The sequence below is a fragment of the Columba livia genome, chromosome 1 (assembly GCF_036013475.1).
Source record: "Columba livia isolate bColLiv1 breed racing homer chromosome 1, bColLiv1.pat.W.v2, whole genome shotgun sequence".
NCBI lineage: Eukaryota > Metazoa > Chordata > Aves > Columbiformes > Columbidae > Columba > Columba livia.
This window is the reverse complement of record NC_088602.1, coordinates 131024778-131049309: the sequence shown is the minus strand read 5'-3', so window position 1 is coordinate 131049309 and position 24532 is coordinate 131024778. Positions and strand designations below refer to the sequence as shown.

The 24532-nt window shown below is 37.9% G+C and overlaps 1 protein-coding gene across 12 annotated transcripts in view; it reads left to right on the top strand.

The window, feature by feature from the left end:
- EPS8 (EGFR pathway substrate 8, signaling adaptor) overlaps positions 1 to 24532 on the top strand; it is a 145414-nt gene that overhangs the window by 117878 nt on the left and 3004 nt on the right. For 11 of the 12 annotated variants that reach the window (XM_065030116.1, XM_065030149.1, XM_065030124.1 and 8 more), the window contains 7 exons: positions 528 to 711; positions 3635 to 3768; positions 7723 to 7834; positions 8734 to 8877; positions 16626 to 16863; positions 20215 to 20395; positions 20863 to 20992. In XM_065030116.1, coding sequence (XP_064886188.1) covers positions 528 to 711; positions 3635 to 3768; positions 7723 to 7834; positions 8734 to 8877; positions 16626 to 16863; positions 20215 to 20395; positions 20863 to 20992 — 1123 coding nt within the window. The remainder of the gene's footprint in view (positions 1 to 527; positions 712 to 3634; positions 3769 to 7722; positions 7835 to 8733; positions 8878 to 16625; positions 16864 to 20214; positions 20396 to 20862; positions 20993 to 24532) is intronic. The other variant, XM_065030187.1, reaches the window with a different exon arrangement.

The window sequence follows — 24532 nt, the reverse complement described above, 5'->3', positions numbered from 1 at the left end:
TTAAAAATGTTTTACTAATGCTGCTAATAAGAATAGAGAAAATAATACAAAATATACAAAACCAATCTTGAAAGTCTCAGCGACTGCAGAGCCGGCACCCGAACTCCTGGATTGGACTCTGCAGCCAACTGGAGCTGGATTCAGTCTCTCTCTAGGACTCAGTTTGCAGGGATGACTAGCAAGATCCTCTCCTAGTGTCGGCCATAAGCAAAAGGGAAAGAAGGGAAAAGGGACGAGATCCTTGTGACCTCCCACTTTTATGTGAAGTATTCACGTGAAAGGAATGTTATACAGAGTTGGTCAGTTTATTGATCACCTGTTTCTCATTGCCCCTCTCGCGAGATGTCCATCCATGCTTATCAATAACTTTGCATTCCATTGCTATGTTTACCCAAACATGTATCTGGTTCTCCAGGAAAACGCAGCTAATATGAAGGTTTTAGCTGACAGGTAAATTCACTAAAAGAGAAACTTGTTTTTTAACAAAACCAGGACAGATACAGATCTCTAATTTGCTTCTCATACAGAGCGGACTGGCCCAAAGACCATTTTATTCCACCTTATGTCCCCCGTTTCCGAAATGGTTGGGAGCCTCCTTTGCTGAACTTCATGGGAGCTCCGAAGGAGCAAGAACTCAATCATTTGGCTGAGTCCGTGGCAAATGTTGCAGAGCAACAGCGGAAGCAAGAAATGAAAAGACTGTCAACTGAGGTAGGTTGTCTGTGACAGTGTTTTGTAAATTAGCTGAAGGCAACACCAACTGCTTCTTTCATAAAGGAAGTATTTTCTGACATTGCTGGAGTAACCATGGTCTGATGTCTGCTACGTCGGTGCAAGCTCAGTATACTTAATTAAAGTTATGTGAAACCAAATACTTGTTTATCCATCAAAAACGTGATTAGGATAAATATAAGGCTTTTGCCCACTGCTCTGCTTGAACCTGGTGCACTTTCCCACCTCAGTTGGGATGACAGTCCGAGTCCCTATGGTTCAGTTTGATTACTGGCCTGTGCTTTCAGATCCAATTGATTTTGAATATATATACTTGATGCAGAACTTGAACCCAAGTGTTCTCAAACACACACCCATGAGCAGAAAAAACACCCACACCACTTTAAGGAGTTTTGGATTTAAGGTACTTCTTCCCAAATGTGGAATTTGATTTCCTTTCAAGAATTTCTTGATACTTTCACTGTGTTGCTAGAAAGTATTTGGTGGTGCTATCAGAGTAATGCCACATTGGGTAATTTAGGCTGACTTCTGAAAAACAGCTGCCAATTAGAAGTCTTGTTGCACAGGAATCTTCTCCCATCCTGTTCTCCCAAGAAATGTGATTAATTTAGCAAAAGATAACTTATTCTGTTCTGTGAATGGAAACATGGACCACCTTCTAAAGCCTAGAGAGAGAGCAGAGTGCATTTTCTGGCTTCATTGAGAATTAGAGGGGCTGACTCTTAAGGTTATGCTCCCCAGTTTTTCAGTAGAGTGGGTCAGCAAACATACTTTTTTTATGTGAAAATTTTAAGGATAAAAGTGGAGTTTGTTGCTTCTTTATTCACAAAACCCAAACAAAACAAAACAAAACAAAAGAAGAAACTCACACACAAACAAACCAAACAAAAACAAACACCTGCCCCCTCCCACCCAAAAGAAAAAAACAAACCCCCCCCCCCCACTGTTGCATTTTTAGAATATACAAAAGTTTTCATTGTTGAAATTTTTTGTTGGGAGGACATAAGCTTTAAATGAAAATTTTATTTTATTTTTCCATGCTAAGTTTAGTTTAAATCAAGGGTTAGCTGATCCGACTTCATCTGTTAACAGCTGTGATATGGAAGTGCACCTAGAATTTTCTAGGTTCAGTCCATAGCCTTTCTTATCTTCCTTGAGCAATCTACACCAGTACTGTATTCAGAGTGCATATTAAGGCAATGATACTGGATTTTATCTTAATTTTGTAGTGGTGATCTTGACAAATCTGTTAGTGACAAAAATGCACATATGCAAGAAGATTCAAGGGAAGGATTTCAGTAGGACCACCTGATTGCCATTTGTGCTTTTGAAAAATAATTGTCATAGTTGCCTTTTCTGGTTTTGAGCAGGGTTCAGCTTTCTAATATCGAGTTACTTCTGTGAGCATTTGCCTGTGGAGGGGTGCATACAGCTACCCTCACTGCTGGGCAGGGACTGGGCATCTGGCAAAGTGTATTGCAGGGTCCCACTCATGAAAAGAAGCTTTACCTATATATATATATATATATATGTATATATATATATATACACATATATATATAAAATTTTTTTTTTCCTTTCCAGTCCTGAATCTTAAGATCTAGACACACACTCAGCTCCCACCAGGTGGGTTTCAAGGTGGAGCTGGTTCGGTGAAACATCGGGGAACTCGTGATAGAGTCTGTGCGGCTAAGGCAATGTAAATAATTAGTGCGTGAAGTAAAATAAGTTCCTGCTTCCTGGGTGTCCTTTGATGTAAGGTATAAGCTAGGTGACACCCGAGATTTTTTTTTTTCTCAAATACGTCTTAATAATGTAGTCTTAAAGAGTATTGTGTGTATGGGGAGTTATGTGTGGTTTTGATTTATTTTCATAAACCCTCAGCCCTTTAGGCAAGTGTCTCTGGGTGCCTGGTCAGATACTTGGAGGCAGAAATTAGGTGAGTGGCTTTTCTGTAGCCACACAGACAGGTGGGAAAAAAAAAAAAATTACAAACAAAAAAACCACAACCCCCCCAACAAACTAGTCTTAGAGATTTGAAAATTTTTGATGAATCTCAGCTGTTCTAACTTATGCAACTATATGGTGGTATAAGGAAAATATCTATTATGAGCAATTTCAATACCATACTCTCTAGAAATGAGCTGCTTAGATTGTTTTTGTTTTGGAGAATGGTGGTTAAAATAATTCTTACTTAGAAGCAAAGTAGTATTGCTGGATTTAAGGTGTTGTTTTTAGTTTTCTTTTAGGCCTGCTGCCCAGAAAGAATTTCCTAAAGCCTTGAATATTCTTATATGTGTGCTTGTGATAAATTGTGATTATTTTCCTTAATTAAAATCCTTATTTATACCAACTGTCACATTCTTTTTACATTTCTTCTTTGACTATAGTAATTTTCAGTGAGAGGGTGACATAAAGGAGCCACTTGATATTATGAACCTGCAATAGAGTGATAATTTTAGTCAGGAGGTTTTGTTTCTTATACAGACTTACTGTAGAGATTTCTGGCTTTAAGTGTACATCTAAAACAAAAGCTCAAAGCAGTGTCTGAGTGTGGTTTATTTTAAAGCCATTCAGCCATTGTTTATAAGTTGTGTTCCTGTAGTGATATTTGAGAGATGACATGGACCTTGCCCCAGAGAACTGTTTTTCTAAAGAATATCCCCTGCAATATTAATGCAGTGGGATGACTTAGGATAGAAATTCTTTCATTCTTATCCTTTTGATCTCTCTGTCTATATATTTGAAATGCAGAAGTTATTAACTTTTCATAGCAGAACCGTGAGCACCTGAGGATGCGTGAATGCTGACAGAGATGCTGGGGTGCTGGATTAAGTGAGCGAGGCGGTGCTGTTGATGACACTAATCCACTTTGTGGCTTTGTTTCTTTTTTGTCTTCCAGCCTCCCAGTGTTCCCGACTACCCCCCGTCTGATGGGTATGCATTCAGTAACACAGTTTACAAAAGAGGGCCTCTGCTGGACCAGGGGGCGGCTGTTGCAGCCTTTAAGCAAACTGTTAGCCGACATGTAGATAGGTAACACTGAATCAATGGCGTACGTGGTGCTGTGGATAACTGTCCCGACTTATTGCTATTGGGGTGGCGGGGTCTGTAATTACCTCTGGTTGTGTCTGGAGCAGATCATTGTTTCTATGAGGAACTGATTCCGGTTAGCAATGGTTATTTCTGCTTTTGCTTCTCTAAGGCACATCATTAAGACTCTTTCATTATAATTTCTACTAAACTAGCCTGTTTATGTATGCTGTTAATTCAGTGCATTTGCCAAAAATGATATAGGGGAATTCCAACCCAACTGAGAACACAGAATCCTCCTATTTGGGTCCAGATTTTATTTCTGCTTTGTTTTATGTTTCTAAAGATATTCTTTGCTCTTTTCAGAACTACAAAGAATGACAAGTCTGCTCTGAGGTTCATTCATACTTGTTTTGAATGATTGTTTGATTTGTTTAGCTGCTTTGTGCTGCATAGTCTCTTGCTTTTTGTTTTCTGGGTTGGTGCATAAATATCCACTTTCAGAATAGCAAGTCTTAGTTTCTTCCATTCTCTTTCAAACACTACAGAAAATTCTCTAAAGTGTTTGCATAGCAACCAGTGTCTTTTTGCACATCCTCTTTCATGCCCTTCATTTTAGCCTAAATCCAAATAGCTTTACAAGATCAAATGCAGTGATCCTTGGAGTCTTGGCCTTGTATGTGGGGAGAATTTATGCCAGCGCAAGCTGTGGAAGTACATTGGTAAAGCAATATTGGAATTGTTCCCCCATGCCCAACTGTTTTCCACATACACCATATGAGCAGTATTTTGGCTTATGAGCTATGGAAGATGTTTCAGCTAAATTTTTAGGATTGGATTGCTGATTAAAACAGCTTTGATATAACTATTTTGATGAAAATCTTTGCATAATCCCTAGTTTTGAGCTATGTGCTAAAAGATCCTCTTGTTAATCTGCATGCATACGAATTCCCATGTGTTGTGCAGGTTGAGGACCTGATTCTTTTCCTGAACTTTGGATTTATTTTTCCTTGCAACAGCAGCAGTAGTAATCAACTCTTAATCATTTTCTCAAACTTGGCTACTTCTTGAGTTCTTGTCTAAGGATCAGTCACCTTGAAATCTAGATGATCTGTACTCTTAATTCCTTTCTTTCTTATCTGTAATGTGATAAGTAAGACCTGTTCTGTCCTTTCTGAGTAAGAGTATTCCATATGAATGTTGTTGCCTGCAATTCAGGTTTAGAGACTGAGTCTTGTTGAATTGAACTATTGATGATATCAGTGTATCTGGCTGCAACTGAGAGTCGTCCAAGCCTTCTGTGTGGCAAGTAAAGAGAAATGAAGCAGTTCATGTAAGGTGAAATTAGTCACACAGAATCACAGAGTGTTAGGGATTGGAAGGGACCTTAAAACATCATCTAGTCCAATCTCCCTGCTGGAGCAGGCACACCTAGATGAGGTTACACAGGAATGTGTCCAGGTGGGTTTTGAATGTCTACAGAGAAGGACACTCCACAACCTCCCTGGGCAGCCTGTTCCAGTGCTCTGTCACCCTCACTGTGAAGAAGTTTCTTCTCAAATTTAAGCGGAACCTCCTGTGTTCCGGTTTGTACCCATTGCCCCTTGTCCTATCATTTAAAAGATATGAAAAGAGCAGTCCTGCAGTGGTGCCCCTTTCTCACCACTGACTATGGGAGGGAGTCTAGATGGCGAATACTGATGCAAACATCCACAGCATGCCCCTACCTACCAGTCTGTTCAACACAACACAAACTCCCATTTCTTAACTGGCTCTTGAGATATATAATATGTGCCTTGTAGGAGGTAATTATTGGAGGAAAGCTGTGAATATGTGTTGCTCCAAGTAACTTCCCTTTAAAGCATCTGTGAAGAAGTAGGTAAAGGAGTGGGTTTGGGGGAGGGAGTGAGAAATTCAAGCTGATCATTTAAGCCATTGTTTGCTGGTTGTTGTTCAAAGCTGGCATTCCTAATGAGTAGTCCAAAGGCAAGTGACCAAGCCACCCACTACCTTCTGAGGGACAAGCAGGTTACACCTCGTCCAAGGAAATTTTAATCACAGGCAACTTCACTGAGCCTTATTCCAACATGCCAGGATCTCCAGTAAGGTCTGCTTTCCTTGGGTGATCTAAGTGTCAGGATCTTAAGCTTTCAGTGGGATATTAGGTATATCAGGGACTCTCTCTGACCCTGAAAGTGTACTGTATGGTTTTTCAGCAAGTTGTGTGGGATTTCAAACTAGTATGCTGCGTGGTTTGGTTTTACACTGTCATTTGAAGAAAAACACCCTGAAAGCCTGTGTAATCCACTAGGCTCTGGAGCAGCATGCATGGATGAGCAGGAGGCTGATGTATCTAATAGTAAGAAAACACGGTGGAGGTAGATGAACTGTTGAGAATATTTCTGCCCCAAGTTAATGGTTTGGCTGTTTAAGCTGGGCTTGAAGAATTATGGTCTCTTCAGAAGTATACAGCCATTGCTCATGTTCTGGAGATATTGCTGTTGATTACAACAGAGGGGAGTAAAACTGAAACATAAGCATTTTTTTAAATTCCTCCTGAGTTTTTTGAAGGGATTGGGATAGTCAGGTGTGGAAGTCAGGTAGGAAGACAGTGAAATGAGTTTGGAAAGACAGCCTAAAAGTAAAAGTACCTTCAGAGGTACATTAGTCATATCCCTGAGATAATAAGAAAGGAGTTAAAAATTATATGAATTTTGAGTAGGTGGTGGGAAAAAATTGAGATTACTCACACATCTTTCAGCCTCATAACAGCTGTTCTGCAGGCCTGGGTTCATCCTATGTTTTTCACTCTCTCCTTAAACACATTTAGTGTTTTCTCTTTCTTTCCAAATAATCTTTCAATCTAGATATGACTCTTCCTTTGTTCTGCTATTCAAGTCAAGTGCGACAGTTCTCCACAGCCATGCAATAGCTAGGTAATGAATGGATTGCTCAGGGACACGTGGGACCCACGGTTACACAGCACCAACGTCAGCAACAGTCTGCATTCCTATCCCTGTGCTGTGATGTTGTATGCAACATTTCAGGCCATTGATTGCTTTGTGTTTTCATTTTCTGTTTGGATTTTTTTTAAACTTTAATACCTGGTATGGATTTAGGTTGTTGGGTGTAATTGTAATCAGTGAATAATGTTACTGTTTCTTTTGGACCTCTTTTGATGGAACTGAGGGATCTTTCAACTTGAAGAGCAACTATGTCAAAGAAACTATTATAGTGGCTTCTTACCCAAAGGCATTCTGAACAGATCTTTCCTCAAGGAAGCAGAAAGACACAGAGTTAAACTGTGGTATTCCATGTTCTACAATGAACCTTGTTTGTAACTGACAAGATGTTAGTTTTCAATTTTAATGATACACAATAACTTGAGGTTGTTAGAGTTGATGATACCTTATGGTCAATTAAGAAACTGATCTACAGCAGGTGCGCATTTTTTAGAGTTTAATTCCACTGGTGTTGATGGCAAAAGAATAATAATTTATTACGTATTTGAAACAATTTATGATGAACACTAGAAATACAGTTTCATACAAAGCACAAGATATCCATTATCTACTAAGTATAGTCATTTGTTTATATGGCAAATGATTGTTTAACCTACTGTAGGAAAACAGGCTAAATATAGTGTACAAGTTTATTGTAAAACAATGGCACCTGCCAGTCTAAGCTGTTATCTCACAAGCAGTGAGCTAATAAAGATTACCATTTCTTGAGGTCCAATGTAGCTCAGCCACATCTTTCTTTTGTTGCTTCCCCCCCCCCCTTTTTTTTTTTTCTTGCACTTACATCAGTGTGTTAGGAGTAGGTAGTTCTACAGCAGCATCATGTTATGGTGGGGTGGATTTTTTATTTAAATGTTTTGCAGATTGTTGGAAAAGGGCATTTTGTCTGTGTTTATTTGTTTTAATGTCTCACTGAACAATAATCTGATCTTTCCAGAAACTATGAAGCACATAGCAAAGCACAGACCAAGAAATATGCCAAATGCAAGTATGAATTTATGGCAAGAAACAGCAGTGAGCTTTCTGTCATGAAAGAAGAGATCGTAGAGGTAATCTTTTTTGCAAAGAGAAAACACACATTTCTGATACTACTCGACATAGAGAGCACCTTTTCTGTGGATAGTATGGCTGTCCTTCATGATTACTTCAATCTGTTTGTTTTATCACCATTAATACGGAAAGTTCAATCAGTTTGTTTTCCACCGTGGACAAGAATGGAGATTCTGTACTGACTTATGAATTGATTCTGTAGATACCCATGCTGGAAGTTTATTTGTGCATTTCTTCCATCTTCTCTGGTGTTGCGTTTAAAAGCCTCATTTAGTAGTATTTAAATAACTTGCTTTCACAGACACTGTGTACGCACAGGGCATAGAGAAATCCTGTCCTTTCCTGCAAGAGGTGGTACCCAGAAAGCTGGACACCTTTGGAAGAGAGGGAGCAACAGAGAGAGAAAACGTCATGTATGAGATTGCACGGCAGATTTTGGACTTCTCCTGGCCATCCTGCTCCAGTTCCCTGTTTACTCGGAAGTGCTCTCTCTTCAGAGTTGTGGTCTTCTAGAAAGATGCCCTTTTCCTTGGGTTATTAATAGTTACTTATTCATTTTCTCAGCAGCAAATAGGTTGTAGAGATGCCAGCCTCTGCACAAGTATTAATTTTCATTCTGCTGTATTGTCCAGCACGTCTGAGTTTACAGACGTTCTTTACACACTTTTCTTCAATAACCTTCCTTGAGAGCCATGCTCTGAAAAGTGCAATATAACCATGTAGAATTAGTGATAATTTAGGAAGCCTACAAGGGTTTCTTACGGACATCTGTGTATGATCTGTTGGCAAGCGCAGAACCTGGCAAAGTTATGGTTTTATTTTGAAATGATGCGCCGTCTAAGTACTGGCAGGAGGAAAGTCAGTAAAAATATGTGACTAATTTATCAAATTATTTCAGATTCTGGATGACAGAAAGCAGTGGTGGAAGGTTCAGAATAAAAGTGGCGGCACAGGCTTTGTGCCAAACAACATTTTGGATCCTCTGAGAAATCAAGAGGGTGTTCTAGGATGGTCAGAGCCTGCGTATACCCGCACTATCCAGGTACCGTCTGCTCCTTAGGAGCAAAATTTTCTTGTGAAGTGTGCATGTGTGCGTGTGGAGGAGGAAGAGATTCACAGCAAGGCTAAATTATCTGCATGTTCCACTGATATGTGTAAAGATTTATTTTTCTTGTCAGCTTGAATTTGAATATTATATAGAGTCTAACATGAGAATAAAGATGATAGTGATACAGCAAAATGTTGTCCTGCAAGGGTTTGGGTATTTTTCTGCTTATTTGCTTAGAAGTGGTAATTTTGCTCCTAATGGATGTAAATGCATTTATTTTAATTGCAAATATCCTTTGTGGATTGATAGCTGTTGATGCCAAAGAAGGAGTTTGAATTATTTAAGGTAGAGTCATCTTTGTTTTTCCTAGGAGAGTGAACACTAGTTTTTCTTTTTATTTTCTGTCTTTGTGTGTCTCTGTCTTCTATTTATTTAATTACTGTACTTTGGAGTAATAAAATTAGGTGTCTTGGCTTTTGAATTTGCAGGTATTTTTCAATTACTATCCCTGTGCATCAATGACACTCTATTCTTGTGACCTAATTTTGCTTTTCTTTCTTTCACTTTGTGGTGTGCAATTAAGATTTTGTTGTTGTTGTTTCTTTTATATGTTGAAGAGAATTAGAGGATAAAATAATAATAAAAAAATCTTACATCAGTGCCATTGTCCACCTGAGTAAGGATATACAAGATAAAGTTGTAACCTGTTTTTTTAGACAACATTTACGTGGGCCAGAAGCTCATAAAATAACAGGTGGTGTTTTCTAAGGCCTGTTTCTTCCCTTTAATATCTAATGATTTCGAAAAATTAGGCAAACAAGTTTGGATTAAACAGAAATTCCAGGCCTGCCTCTGAATCAGACTTTTTCAGTCCAAATGCAAACCAAACTCATGTTGAAGTTAAATTAAATTTATTTTAATATTCATTCCTTGTGCCTACATACTCCAGCTGATGATTGAAAACTGAGAAATGCCGAAATGCCTAATGCCATAATGTTACTATTGACTGTCTCTGCTGCAGACTCATCTGAAAGTCCCAGTCAAAGGTGTTGCTGTTCTGGATTCTGTGTGCACAGCTATTGTGAAAGCTGCACCTTTTGCAGTATTTCCAGTTTTGCCATGGATATAGAAAACCTCTTGAGAAATTATGTCCTATGCTATTTCTGGCACCATAATGTGGTAGACCTGTCTTGAGCTTGCTGGGCTTGAATCAGGCCACTTCTGAGTTTTTTTATCCCTAATTGTTTGCCTGTAATGTATGAGCTCATTCTAAATTGATTATGGCTTTTGCCTGTCTGTGTCATGAAGCATGTGTCTAGAGTGCTTTTTAAATCCTGATTTAAGGGTATGATTTTTTTTTTTCTTATGGTGCATGTAATTTTGTGTGTTTGGAATTTGCCAAGAAATCCTGAGACTGAGTGTGGTTTATAAGTAGAGGTTCTTACACTATTCTTTGTAATGTGCTGCAGTTTTTGAAGTTTTCTGTTTGAAATAATGACATGAGAAATAATAATCATTTTTCTAAAGCATTCTCCATGGACCTGTGAAAATTAGGGTCACAGAACAACATTTAAGATAATTTTATTTGCCCTCTGGCAGGTTGTTCCCCATGTTTTGTTTTAATTTTAGCTCTATGATACTTAAATATGAGCTTGAAATACCGTGACATTATTTAGGAATAGAATGAATTACACAGGATAAAGGGAGTCTTTACCAAGACATGTCAGTACTGTTGTTCTTAACTTTAGGGTGTTTATTATAATTTTAGCACTCCTGAGCATGCTCATTTGTCTCTTTCCCTGTGACAGATACATGGTTCATTCGGATCTGTTTGCATAACCCTATTTATTTTCATAACAGTGCTATGAGACGTTGCTGCTATTTCAGAGAGAAATGAGGCATTGAGGGGCTGACTACTTTGCCCAAGGTCAAACGGGAGAACGTGTGGGTAGAGCAGGAAATTGAAGTTGTTCCTATCAGTGCCTCTGCCAGACTCTGAACACAAGCAGGCTCAGTGCCTGGTGTGGTGCAGCTTTTGCCAGACCCCTAAGTCATCTTTGGTTTTCCAAAGACTGCTTTCAAAGCAGACTGGCTGCTGTGTTGAGCACCCTGGTCAGCTTCAAGCTGCAGATAAGTGTTATGTACAAGGTTAGTGTGTTTCTTTAAAGACTAAAGGCCTTCAAAGCACTGCCAACCAAATAATGTTTCCAGATTATTAGAAGGATTAAGGATTCAATCAAAAGAGATATTTTTTTCATTCAGTTATTTTACAGATGGACACTTTTTCTTTGAGAGATGGATACCTCATTATCACAATTATTCTCGGAGGAGTAAAGTTTATTTTATTCTTCCCTCTCCTAGTGGCGTCTGAGTCCACACACTAGATTTAGACCCTATTTTTTCTCTCAGTCCCTTTCAGGATCCAGGTCACACATAATTACTTGAAAGCACTGGATTGTCTAAGATGATTCTGGCAGGAACACTGCAAACAATATCCTAGTTATTATATTTTGTCATCTTTGTGAGTCAGAGGCTATAACATTATCTTTCTTCTGGTCAATTGAATTAGTTCCAGGAAAACTGTATTTTTGCTTGTTTGGTATTTCTGTATATTTCGGAGAACATTTTGCTGGTTATTTATGTTTTCCACTAATGTTAATTATTGATTATCAGTTTCCTGTGCTGTTGGCCATTTAGTCTGCCTTTTTATTGTGAACCAGCAGTGGTACTTCACCATCTCATTGTGTATGAACATAAACAGTTTCCCAAGCACTCTAGTTTCTTTTTTTGTATAAGTATTGCTGGTGAACCTGGAAAATAATTAAACATAATATTTCCTTTTTATTGTGCTTTTTATTAATTTTTTATGATCTTGAAAAAGGAATTTGAGGAACATATTTGGGCTAGAAGTGTGTATCTTGGTGGGCATGTTAATTAATCTCATGATGCCCTCTGTGAGGTGAGACAGTTAGGTTAGCGATGGCGTGTAGACAGCACGAGACACAGAGCACAAATGTGAAGCAAAATGCAGTCCTGCAGTCTTATAAAAAAACAGCACTGTCCACAGGAGTGTGACATTACATCTAAGAGGCATGTTTATGGTATGTAAACACCAAGACAAAAGTCTTCACCTTTCTTGGGACAAGCATCATTTGCATTTCTTGGCAATCTACCATTAAAACCTTTCTTTCAAGTCTCTTTGTTTAGCATGTTACTTAAAATATCTCTGTGGGAAGTTGTTTCCCCTCAAGCACAGCATTTGTGCTCCAAGTTAGTGTCATAGTGTCATATTCATCTTTTGCCAATTCTTATCTTTCCTGCAGATCATGAATTGTTTTATGACAAAGAGATGCAGTTGCCAGGTGTTCATTTTGCAGTGGCTAAATAATTTTTCACCAAAAGCCAGTATCTCTTTTACTTCTTTTCATATTAAATGGTCTTTAAATTTGCCATCAGACCAAGACTTTGTAATGTTTGGTTTGGTTTTTTTAAGTTGTTTCCTGTCTAATTCAACATTGATACAGTCCCAAATTATGGGATGCCGCTTATGCAAAATGCACTGAGTAGTTGTAAAAATGGTTGGTTTAATGATAGGAATTAAAAGTCTTCAGTTTGCCTTTTTTTTTTTTTTCTTTTTTCTTTTTTTTTTTTTAAGAAATGGGGACTAGTCTAGCTAATACCAATTTGAATAAATAGACTGTCTGAATTTCTCCTTCTTCCATCCTAATTTACTCCTTGTTTTCTGGCAAGACTAGCAAAGCACGTTTTTAAATTCAATAAAATAATAAATTCCTTACACCCCACAAGAGCTAGTTAGGTGCCTTGTAATGGGGTTTTCATAGGCAGCTGGTTGACTCTATGTAATAGCTGAACCTACTAGAGGAAACTGGGCTGAAAGACCTCCCTTGAAATTACCTCTTCCAGTCTTGGATACCTCATTGTCACTTTTAGTTGTAGGCAAGTAGTTGGCTCTCTCTTCTCTCTTAAAATATAGCCAAATTAGGAGGTACATGCCCCAGGATGAGAGATTGCCAATGTGAGTCTCAGGAAAATATCCAAAGCACCGTGCTCCTCACAGATCTGAGGCTGAATCCTCTGTAGCCCTCATGTCAAACTCCTGTTGCTGTGCATACAGGAACGTGGCAATAAAATGCTCAGAAAGACAGTAAATGGGAAGCTCCGTGTCTGTGATAACTTCATGAGAGCATATCCCAGCACTAATGCTATTTACAGTTGTATCCAACACCTCTAATGCTAAGTCTGTATTTGCCATAGTTTGAATACACATATTCCCTGTTTTTATGCCGAAGTGTAGCTGTAAATATATTGTTCCAATTTTTTTTACAATGATCAAGAATTAGGGTTGATATTGTTAGCATTTTTGCTCAAACATATTATTCTGCTTACATTAAAAATAGATCAAATCATAATGAATCTTGATATTTGACAAGATGTAGCCTGTAGTGTATTGAAAAAAAAAAGCCTTGGGACCTCTGTTTTTTTCTTGTAAAGACAAAGATTTTCTGGCAAAAAAGAAGAAGAAAAAAATAGTCCCAGCAATCTTTTTTGGTATATCCAGATTTTTAATGAGTGTGTCTCATCACTGTTGTAAATAATTTAAATGATTCGTTCCAATTTATATGAATTGAGGATTCCAAGTTTATTCTTAGAAAAAAAAATATACAAGAAAGAAGGAAAAAAAAAAAAGCAAAACCAAAGGAAAATAAAATAAAAAAAAAAACAACACGAAAGCCCCCAAAACAAACCAAATCCATACATACAAACCAACCAACCAAACCAACCCAACCAACAACAAAGAAACCCAAACAAAAATGACAAAAAAACCCACCAAAACAAACAAAAACCCCAGAACTGTTAATTGTTCTGATCATTGCCAGCAAATTAGCAAGTACACACCTGTCAGCGGTGACCTTTACCTCATTTTCTAAGCTAGTCAACATTTCTTAAATTAAAAAAATAAGTTTTTATTAATACCTGCTGTGACTTCATTGTTCTTGTTCTATAGATGCGAGAGTTCTCTACATTCATCTTATGATTTCAATCCAATGTCAGTTTTTTGTTTGGGTTGGTTTTTTTTTTCATTAAACCTCTTTCTAAATTTCTGTCTGGGTGGATGCTTTGAAAAGAGCTCATTGCTTATAAGGTGTCACATATGTGTGTTTGGTAGCCAACAGTCTGCTCATTATTCAAAAGAAGAAAATGAGAATAACTATGTGAGTTGCTTAGTGTGTAAGAAGAGGTAATTATTAGCACTGATGTTCATTTGTTTTACATTGCTAATGTGTATGAAATTTCAGGAGAGATGTGTAAGGCAGTTACTTTTTCCCTTTCTAATAACGCTATTTGATGTGATTTACTCCATTTTTCTCACAGCAATTGCTGGGAGAGCTTTCAGAGGTAACGAAATTACTTTTCTGATGTTGAACTTCAAAAATTACTCTTTTGGATGATGTAGTCACTGAATTCTGTAGTGCATGCTTGTTTTGTTTGCAGCAATGCATAGAAGTGATTGGATGAATGTGTGTATGTCCTCAAAAGATCTGGAGTTAGAAAAAGTGTTAAAAAAAGAAATGTTAAATGTGATTAGAATGTATAATTGGCTTTTGGGCACTGTTCAACAAAACGTGAAGTGTATTTCCATGTGGTTTCATCTGTAAATTTAGAATTTGAGTGATGCTTCCAGTTTAATTTGTATTTTCACTCCAGCAAGTCATTTTGATGAGACTTGTGATCACAGTACAACATGTTTTGAAACTACATCAGTAGCATCTATTGAAAACTATGTGTAGTGTTTATCTATCATTTTTTTCTAGATTACAATTATGGTGGTATATACTTGATGCCTTGGTTTGTAATGAATCTTCTCTAACATTAAAAAAGCCTTGTTTATTCCTTGCATGTTGTTTAAGAATGTTGGAGCACACATGAGGGTACATTGTGGGAATAACAGTCTAGCAATTGGAATCTGTGAACAAGAATTCTAAAAGCTGAATATCGTGAGAACATTTGAATAGCTCTGAAGTTTTAAAATTTGTTAAAGTAATTTTGCATATACCACAGTACATCTATATATCATAAGTTATGATATATTTACTATATGCATATTAGGGCATTGCCTTTCCACCAAAGGACAGGCTTCTGTAAATATACCTTATTCTGCTTGTTCTCTTTTATATTATGAATTTCACTTTTCTTGGCATTTGACATTTAAAAAAACATTTATTGTCTTAACATTGAAGTAACAGAATACAGAAAAGTCAGTCATATTATTTTTTTCTTTAATCTCCCCACAATGCACTGCACAAGGTAGTCAGAAAATAATTGAGAGTAATGCCTTTGAACAACTAAATGTTAAGATAAAAAAACACAAAGAGGTTTAATGGCTAATGTATTATTAGACTATATGTTGGCTTCAGTAGCTCACTACTACAGTTTAAGTGAAAAATTGTCTAAGGGAAACAAAATACTTTTTTCTTAGGCTTAACTGACAGGCCATAGAAACTGATGGGATAATTTTTTGCTGTTGTAACTCTGCATAGCTCAGCTGTAATGGTCTCAGTTTACATTCACTACAAAATGCCTTGTCCATCAGTTAGAATTACCGAGTTGGGAATTCCTGTATAAGTGCAGTTGCTGACATTTAATGGAAGTTTGATTGTTGTCAGGGCAGTGATCTGCTGCTCAGATTCTAACATATGGCTCCTACCAATATTTCCCGGCTTGATTTGCTATAAACCTTCTGCCTCCAAGGAAGTAGGGAAGGGTATTTCAGGAAGGAACAATGAATCTGCGGAATGCGCTCATCTGTTTTCATACCAAAATAAGCAGATTTCTCATAACTAAGAAATGAGGCATCCCTATTGAGCAAATAAACTTTAATATTAAACTTGAAAGCTGTGCTAGTCCAAAACTGTGGAGAGAGAGTACTGTTAAAACAGTTAGATGTGGGGTTGGAACTGTTTGAAAGAAAATGCCAGCACAGTTTGTGTGTGAGCTTCTGGGCTTGTCTGTCACTTGGGTTGCTTATAAGTTAGTTATTAGCGGCAAGATAATTTTCATGTTGTTAGAACATTATGCAAAGTGGGGGAAGAGAAACAACAGGCCCTATTCCAAGAATTGTGGAGTTGGATTTTTTTCAATTGGATTATAGCATTGGGGTGGCATGTAGTGACCACAGAAGTAGCTGAAAACGCACAACTGAATGGATAGGAGGAGCAGGAACCTCTTAAATGGTGTCTGCATTACAGAAAAAAAAGTGGTATCCTACCCTCAGTGACTTCTTAGTTAAACTATTAGTCAGGCTTAGATGTGGCAGGATATATTAATTTTTCACTTTTTTACATGACATCTCTAAAATATACATTTTTACACTGATAAAGTCCAACAATTCAAAAATTTTGGAAGCTGTTAGTGCCATGTAATAGAAGTTTGGGATTTTAAAAAAAATATCATTTATAGAACTCATCTGCTTGAAAGAAATGATTCAGATTATGTCATTGCTGTGAATTTTGTGTCTGAAAGGGAAGGAAATTGATGCCAAATATTGATGCAAAATCAAGTTTTGGCAAATTTTGGAACTTTATCTAGCAAGTAAGTTGTCTTTGTGTAATAAATAAAATCAGTTGGTGTGAAGCATCCCAGCATTTTCTGCAGAAACCTGAGTTTGTCTGATGTCTTGTCCAAGTTTTGTTGTCAAACTGAGTCTCTCTGGATCTTTTCAGAAACAGAGGATGGACTATATTGTGAAACAACCTGATCCAGTTCCTGCTACTCCTTCGCCACCTCCAGCACCCACTCCTGTCCCCGTGGCTGTCCCTTTCCCTCCTAGCACTCCAGCACCTATACCGGTTCCTGTGCCCAAAGCACCAGAAACCATCAGCCGCCAAAGCAGCACCTCTAGTGACAGTGGTGGTAGTGTTGGACGAGACACCCAGCGGCAGAAGCAAGTTCCTGTGGACCGTAAGTTGATCTAAGAAGCAAGAAAAAAAAAAAAGTGTTTCTCCCATTCCTGTGTGTTTTGTTTAAGGCTTAAATTCCTTAAAAACTTGTTTTTCAGATAAATGTTTATGAAATATTTAGCTTTAACCCTATTTTTAAAATACACATTTTCTGACCCTTGCTAATCAGGATCCTAAGTAGGAACAAAACACTTCTGCACTTGTCCCAGTCCTAAATCCTCTCCTTTAATGACTGTTTAGGATCTTCAGTCAGTGGTTTTCAACACTGTAAATGCCCATGCTGGTCTTCTGGTTAATGCATGTTTTCCACCTGAACTCATTGCCACATTACAATCTAAATTGTTTTTCAAACCAGTTATGCTCTTTTACACTTAGGAACCATGTTGTAATAGTGTTGAAGGAGACTCATCTTATAATCAGGTACACTTAGCAACAGCAACTGGCAGGCCACTGGGCAAACTGTCATGTCCTTATCTTAGGAGGACAAGAGAACATACTCTATAGCCCTTTAGGTGGAAAAACATGGTAACCTGCATCCAGCAGAGTGTGACAGTTATTAAATATTTTGATTAAGGCCATCTTGTAAATATAAAGCCCAGCTGCTGCTGAGGCTCCTACTCTGTATTGACTGAAAAGCAAGTTAGATTAGGAGAACTTATTTAGCCAATAACTTCTGTCCTAAATACACTTTAAGCAATGTGATTGCTAGGCTTAAAGATAACTGAAACTGGCAGGCAAGCATTTGCTACAACTATTAAAGTAATAGCTGTTAAAATTATGAGCTTTTTGCAGTTCAAGAGTTGACAGCTTTTCTGATACCCTGCCTCCCTGCCTTATTAGAAAATCCCACTCCATGTGAGGTAAAAACTGGCACCAAGCATAATCCTTTCTGCAGAATGGTTTCTTTACCCCCCTATGCCCAGTGGATGGGAAGCATACCTGCTTGGATAACCACACTCAGTTGGTGGAACCTGTTTTGACATTGCCTGGTGGTAGATAAGCTCTGGCCTAAGTTCTGAATTTAGGAAGGCTTTGAGACTTTAGTTTTTTTCACATAACAGACTGGCTGGCTGGAAATTATAAATGGAGAACAACATGGAAGGGGAACAGGCTTCACTGCTGTTGTTCAAAGAAACAGTAGGGCCAGCTTCTGCCTTTCTTCTATTTTGGGCGGCTTGTTACTTAAATAGAAGCAGAAACCCAAATAGTTATACAAGATACAGAAAGTGAGGAAGAACTTCACACACACGAAAATGATCATTTTATTTCTGTCAAAGATGATCTTTGCGTACCACAGCAGATGTATTTCCTTGAATCCACGATGGCCTCTATGCATTACAGATGGATAATGTGAAGACCAGGGTACAGGTACAGGGTGTGAGGTATGAAGGGTTGTCACAGTGTAAGTGGTTCCAAGACATCTCTTGCCCTCTCAGCCGCTTTAGAGGCCCTGGGCCATGCACAAGAGCTCCTGTGCCCTCCTGAGAGCTGCCACTCAAGCCCAGTTAATGGACTTCAGGTACCTCACAGTCCTCACAGAACAGCTGTCTCTGCAAAGGTGAGGGGCAGAGCCCTTACCCTTACCTGCTGCCCAAGCACCCACCTGAACCCTGCAAAGAACAGGCAGTGTAGTAGCTGCTTTGCACTGAGGGTGTCTTGTTTATTTATGATAATACTTCTAACAACAGTAAGAATCTGTTATCTAACAGCTAAATATTTATCTTTTGTTATAGTCTAGGTCTAGATAAAACGTAAGTCTTTCAAAATCTGTGTAAATAGAAAGTAAGTAGCAATTTTCTTGCACTCTTTCTGTTTGGGAAAATAACTGGTACATGCTTTGATAACATTGTCTAAAGGCTTTACTTGTATAATATATCCCATCTCAGACCTTCACATATCACAGAGCACATGTTATTTGGCCTTCTGAGTCACATTCTGGGGGAAAAAATACATGATAGAGCATGAATGCCTCAAATATTTTACTAAAGATATTTTGTCGACTTTTGACCTGGGGCTGTTTTGTAAAAGAGAAAGATAAAATGGCTAAACCAAGGAATTTTATTTTTTTATTGTCATGATTAAAAAAAAAGTCCTAAAAGCCTATGTAAAGCTTGTTTTTATTTGTCTAACTGGCTAGAGATATTGATCCTTGAAGAGGTTTTGGGAGAGGATAAAAGGAAGATAGAGAATGAAGTATTCTTACTGCCTTACAGTTTTTTCATATTGAAGTTGTGTCGTTTGCCTCTGCTGCTATCAGTATAATGGGAGAAAAGGAATGGCTTTTGCCATTTGAGTGCATTAGAGAAGTTACTATTTTGTATCGAAGTGAGAAGGTTGAGTAAAGGTGACTAAAAACATCTTGGCAAGGAAATCCTGAGAATTTTTGAGATCACTTAAAGTTGTGTGTCGAAGTATTTTTATGGTGATTCCAAAGTTACTACATGGAGAGTTGACTGTGCTAAATTGGTATCTTCTCTGTGCTCAAAAAGGTGTTTATGCCCTTTTGGATTCTACCTATTTTTGTAAAATCATCCATAGAACTTTCCATATGCATTTTAAACAATTTTCAGTCTCATTATAATTTACTTTGTTAAATTGCATGAAAAGCATTTTATTTCACCTGCTAATGCCCACCAGCTGAACAAAAGGCTTCAGATGAATGGGTTCTGTGGGATAGTGTATTTGTACAGTTTTGTTTAAAAGTTTAAAAAAAAAAAACAAAACTTGCCCAATTCCTCTGTCTCTGGTGAGAACTCACTCTTTTTCGTTTACCTTTTTTTTTTTTCCTTCTTTTTCTAATGCAAAATGTCACGTTGTTTCAGTTAACCAGTCACTTTTCACCAATCAGCATTCACTTGGAGTGAATTTATATTTCTCAAAACCCCTTCAAAAATTTGATCACTCTAATAGTTTATTGCCTACAGTGATTGGCACTGTATGAGCATTCTTCCTCATCATTTTTGTTTTCATGTTTAAAACATCATAATTCTATTTGAAGAAACTCAGACAATGACAAATGATAACCCTCTACGCCCATTTTCTTTTACAACTTGGGTGCTGCCAGACTGATCTATGCCTCTGTGCAACATCAAGCTTATCTCCTCATTCTGGAGTCTCAGTTGAATATATATAGTTTTATTATTATTATCCCCCCCGCCCCCAAAGAGAGGAGTGGGAATATTAAAATATTGCTTGGGGAAAAAGGAGAATAATAATTCAGTCAGATCTAGGGAATAAATCTTTAAAAACAAACAAACAAACAAATTTAAGATTTAAAGAGGAGCATAAGAAACTACCTGGCTTTGATAAAGGAACCTTGAGAATAACTCATGTGGGGCATCTGTCTCTCTAGGCAGGAAATCGCAGATGGAGGAGGTGCAGGATGAACTTGTTCACCGACTCACCATTGGCCGGAGCGCTGCCCAGAGGAAGTTCCATGTGCCACGACCAAACATCCCAGTTGTTAATATCACTTATGACTCTTCACCTGAGGATGTGAAAGCGTGGCTACAGTCCAAAGGATTCAACCCTGTGTAAGTTTGAATACAAATGTGAAGAAAACTTCTTAAAATTATTTTTCTGTCAGTTATTAGGTAGGATGTGGTCTGCCCACTTTTTAAAATCAAGCAGCCTTCTGAATCAAGACAGATCAGCTGCACCCTTGAAAAAAATAGTTCATTTTCACATATATATGTATATATATGTATATACATATATACTTAATATATATCCATCAGTATCCATGTGGTTATAGATCAATAGAGGTATATTTAGGAAAAATACATATATATATATATATACATTTATATATATATATATATTTCTCCACCAAAAGGTATTTGTTAGATATTGAACTGACTTCAGGAGTCCTGTTGCATTAAGTTTTGTCTTGATTTTAGTAGCCCTATCTGAGATAACATGGCTGGAAGCCAAACTATTACTCTTCCTTGGCTAGTGTATTTTTTCTTATTTCTTGTTTGTTCCCTTGCTGTGACCACAGGACTGTCAATAGCCTTGGTGTGCTGACAGGCGCTCAGCTTTTCTCCCTCAATAAAGAGGAACTGAGGACTGTTTGCCCAGAAGGTTCTAGAGTCTACAGCCAAATTACAGTACAGAAATCTGCCTTGGAGGTATGTATAACCCTTCTTGCTAACGTAATGGTGGCTCGATGCTTTTGAACCTGTAGAATTAAATAGCTGTTTCTGTGAGACAGCTGTTTTGTTGTTTGTTTTCTTTTCTTTTCTTTTGTTTGTTTTGGTTTGGTTTGTTTTTTTTTCTCAGTTTCCGTCAAGTTGATAAGCATTATTTGTACCTGAGTTGTGTGGTGTTAACCCATTGAAAAAGTATCAGTCAAAACACAAAAAACATTTCTCCCCATTTCTAAAAGGGTCTACAAAGTGTTAGAAAAAGTGCATAGTAGTACTCAAGTTTAAGACATTGTGTGCTGCAATCAGACTGCAAGAAGACAAAATCAGCCAAAAAGGGCTTTAGGGAAAACAATAGAAGTAAAATGCCCTTTTTCTTGCCTCTTGCCCTATTTGGTACTTGGACAAACAGGTGTTCCTAGTACTTCTGGTGGTGATATCTTAGTTTCGCTTTATCTTTGTGGAAGAGATTTGCTTCATTAGGCATGAGAAATTGGTAGAGTGAGTTCACTCCTGAATCTCAAGGTCTTTCAGATCAAATGCTGGGTATCTGTATTGGCAGGTTTGTAAGTGGGTGAAAACACATTCGACATGCTAGCATAATTACTGAACTAAGGATAAAAGTATTGTGTCTTTGTATTCATTGGTCTGTGGCAGCTTGCTTTAATTACAGTAGTGTTATTCCTTAAACACCTTAAAAGCTTCTATACAGAGTTGTGCTAGGGAGAATGCCTAACAATTTTTAGCCAAGAAAATTGCAGTTGTATCTACTTTTTAAAAAAACTTGCTGTGGCAAATGGAGAAATGGACTTGATACAGTCTAGAGGTGAGACTAGCCCAAATAAGAAGCTATATTCTTCCCGTCCTATTAAAAAAAAAAATCTTGAAGAAGTTTAAAATGTGTTTCAGTCATTTAATGAAGCTTGGACCTTGGACCATATTGCTTAAGTGATTTTAAGCTACTAGGCATATTTTTAAATACAAGTTGATTATGATGAGGCATATTTTATATCCATAATTTTCTAGTGAAGATATATGTGTATTCTTCACTTTTTCTGGAATGTCAACAGTCTTATTTCAGTTTCATAAGCCTTCTGTCTACTGAGAGAGGAGTACCTTTGTGGTGGAAGTTGGTTTGAAAAGCAGAGATGCACTGGATTGTAGAGGTCTGTCCTTTTTTTCCTCCATGGTGTTATTCTACTTGTTTCAGTTAGGTCTCTCTCTGCAGGAAACAGAGGAGTCAAAACTTGTCTAATAAATGCTCCACAATTCTCAATAAAGAGGTACTTGGAGTTTAACAAGGTCATTGGATTTCCTGAGTGAAAAAGTAATAGAAATATTTATTTCTGCTTCAGTTACATGAGGTTTAACTGATGAATTTAAGAATTTATGCAATTCCTGATTGCTTTGGCCCATTGTTTGAATTACCCAAAACATCGAGATGCATCTTCCTTTCTGTCCCTATAATATTTCAAGTTCTATGGTTAGGAAGGCTGTCCTTGTTTAAGAGAAGCTATAGGAATGAGTATCACAGCCAAAATGTCTGCATGTGACCTAGTAAAGATGAGCTTGTGTATTCCAAAAAGGGCTTTGTTCTTACTGCTCGAACTAGAGACGCTTTTAGTAGCACAAGCATTTAAGCACATACATACTTGTGCCAGTGTCAGGCCTATTTTACAATTAATGCTTCTTATAAGCAGCTACTGGATTATGGGTTTGACCACTGCAATTGTTCTACATCATTAATCTGTGACAAATTTTCATGAAGTTCTCTGGCATCCATTAGGTAGTACTTGTGTTTTCATATTGCAGTAAATGACTTGGGTGATAAGGACAAATACCAATTAAAGCCAGAGACAGAGCAAACCCGCACACTCTCTAGCATTACAGAACCCTATGCCTTCTCTTTGTTAGTTCTACTCAGGATCTTCCACGAGTATTTCTGATTCATACCATTTCTGCAAGCTTCAATGGCTTACCTCTCAGAATTGTGGCTACATTCCCAAATACAAACAACTCAATCTTCACTTTCATGCAGCTACAATTTCCTTTTAGCATTCTTGCGCCTTAGGCAGAGGAATTCAGTATTTTGGAACTGAAATTCCAGTTGATGGAATTTAATAATTTTACCCTTATGAGGAAAAAAAAAATGAACAGGTATCATAATTAGAGGGGTTTTTTACTTTATTTTCATAGTAACTCCATTCAGCCCTAAATCACACCAGAGTTTAAAGCATCCCGGGAAACAAGACTCCTAATGGAGTTTTATGGCCCCTGTATAAACAGACTGCAAGTATGGGGAAGGTGCTTGGGGTTTAACAGCTTTCTGGGTTTGGCCAAGCAAAAACAGAAAGGTAACTCTGTGCAAGACCAGTGTGTCAAGACAGCAGAGAGCTGGCCATAGCCAGGGCCAAACAACTCCTTTCTGCCAGAGGTGTCTCAAGGAGGCAAGAAGCGCTGTCTGAGGAGGAGGCAGGATGCACCACACACTCCGTACTGATCAGAGTATCCCCTCTGGGAGCTGTCCTCTGGGGATGCTCCAGAGATTTGAATTTCAACTTGTATACCAAATGCAGTGTTATAGCAGCCTGGCTAGTCATCTGGATGGACTCACTTTTTCATTGAGAAATGAAAATAATAGTCTGCATGAATATGAGGGGTTTTTTATGTCCATTTCCTTAACTTATGTTGAGCATTTCAAGCTCTGGCATTGAAAAGTGCTGCAGAAGATAAGTGTAGAGACACAATATCTTGAACTCCACCTTTGTCATCTCCTGAAGGGGACACTCCAGGTACATGTTCTCATTGTCTTCCTTCTCCATCAATGTGAATCATGGGCATGCGTCCCTCTGAAACTGAAAATGGTTTCTATCTAATAAATATATAATGTTGCCTCGAAGAATAGCTTGTTCTCTTTGACATCTCGGTGAAAGGAATGACTGAACCACATGTTGTGGACAGCTATGACCTCCAATCACTTGTTCATCCCACCCCCTCAAGTGGCATGCAGGAGATAACTGGAAGGAGGAAAAGAAAAAACTTGTGGGTTGAGATAGTAACGGATTAATAGGATAGCAAAGGAAGATAAAACAATAACAATAATAGAATATACAACACAAATGATGCAAAATGCAATTGCTCATCACCTGTGACACCAATAGCCTGTCTGTTCCCAAGCAGCAGTATTTGTCCCCCGACCAAGTCCAGTTTATATACTGAGCATGACATCATGTGGTCAGGAATACCCCTTTGGCCAGCTTGGGTCAGCTGTCCTGGCTTTGCTGCCTCTCTGCTTCTTGCGCACCTGCAGCCTTTAATTGACTTGGGATAAACATTGCTTGGCAACAACTAAAACATTAGTGTATTATCAACATTCTTCTTGTACTACATCAAAAACACAGCACTATACCAGCTACTAGGAAGAAAATTAACTCTATCTCAGCCAAAACCTGGACAGCATAGAAGTGGGATTGAACGATGGAGTTTACTGATACTTTATGATCTGGTTAGAGGCTAAGCTGGGTA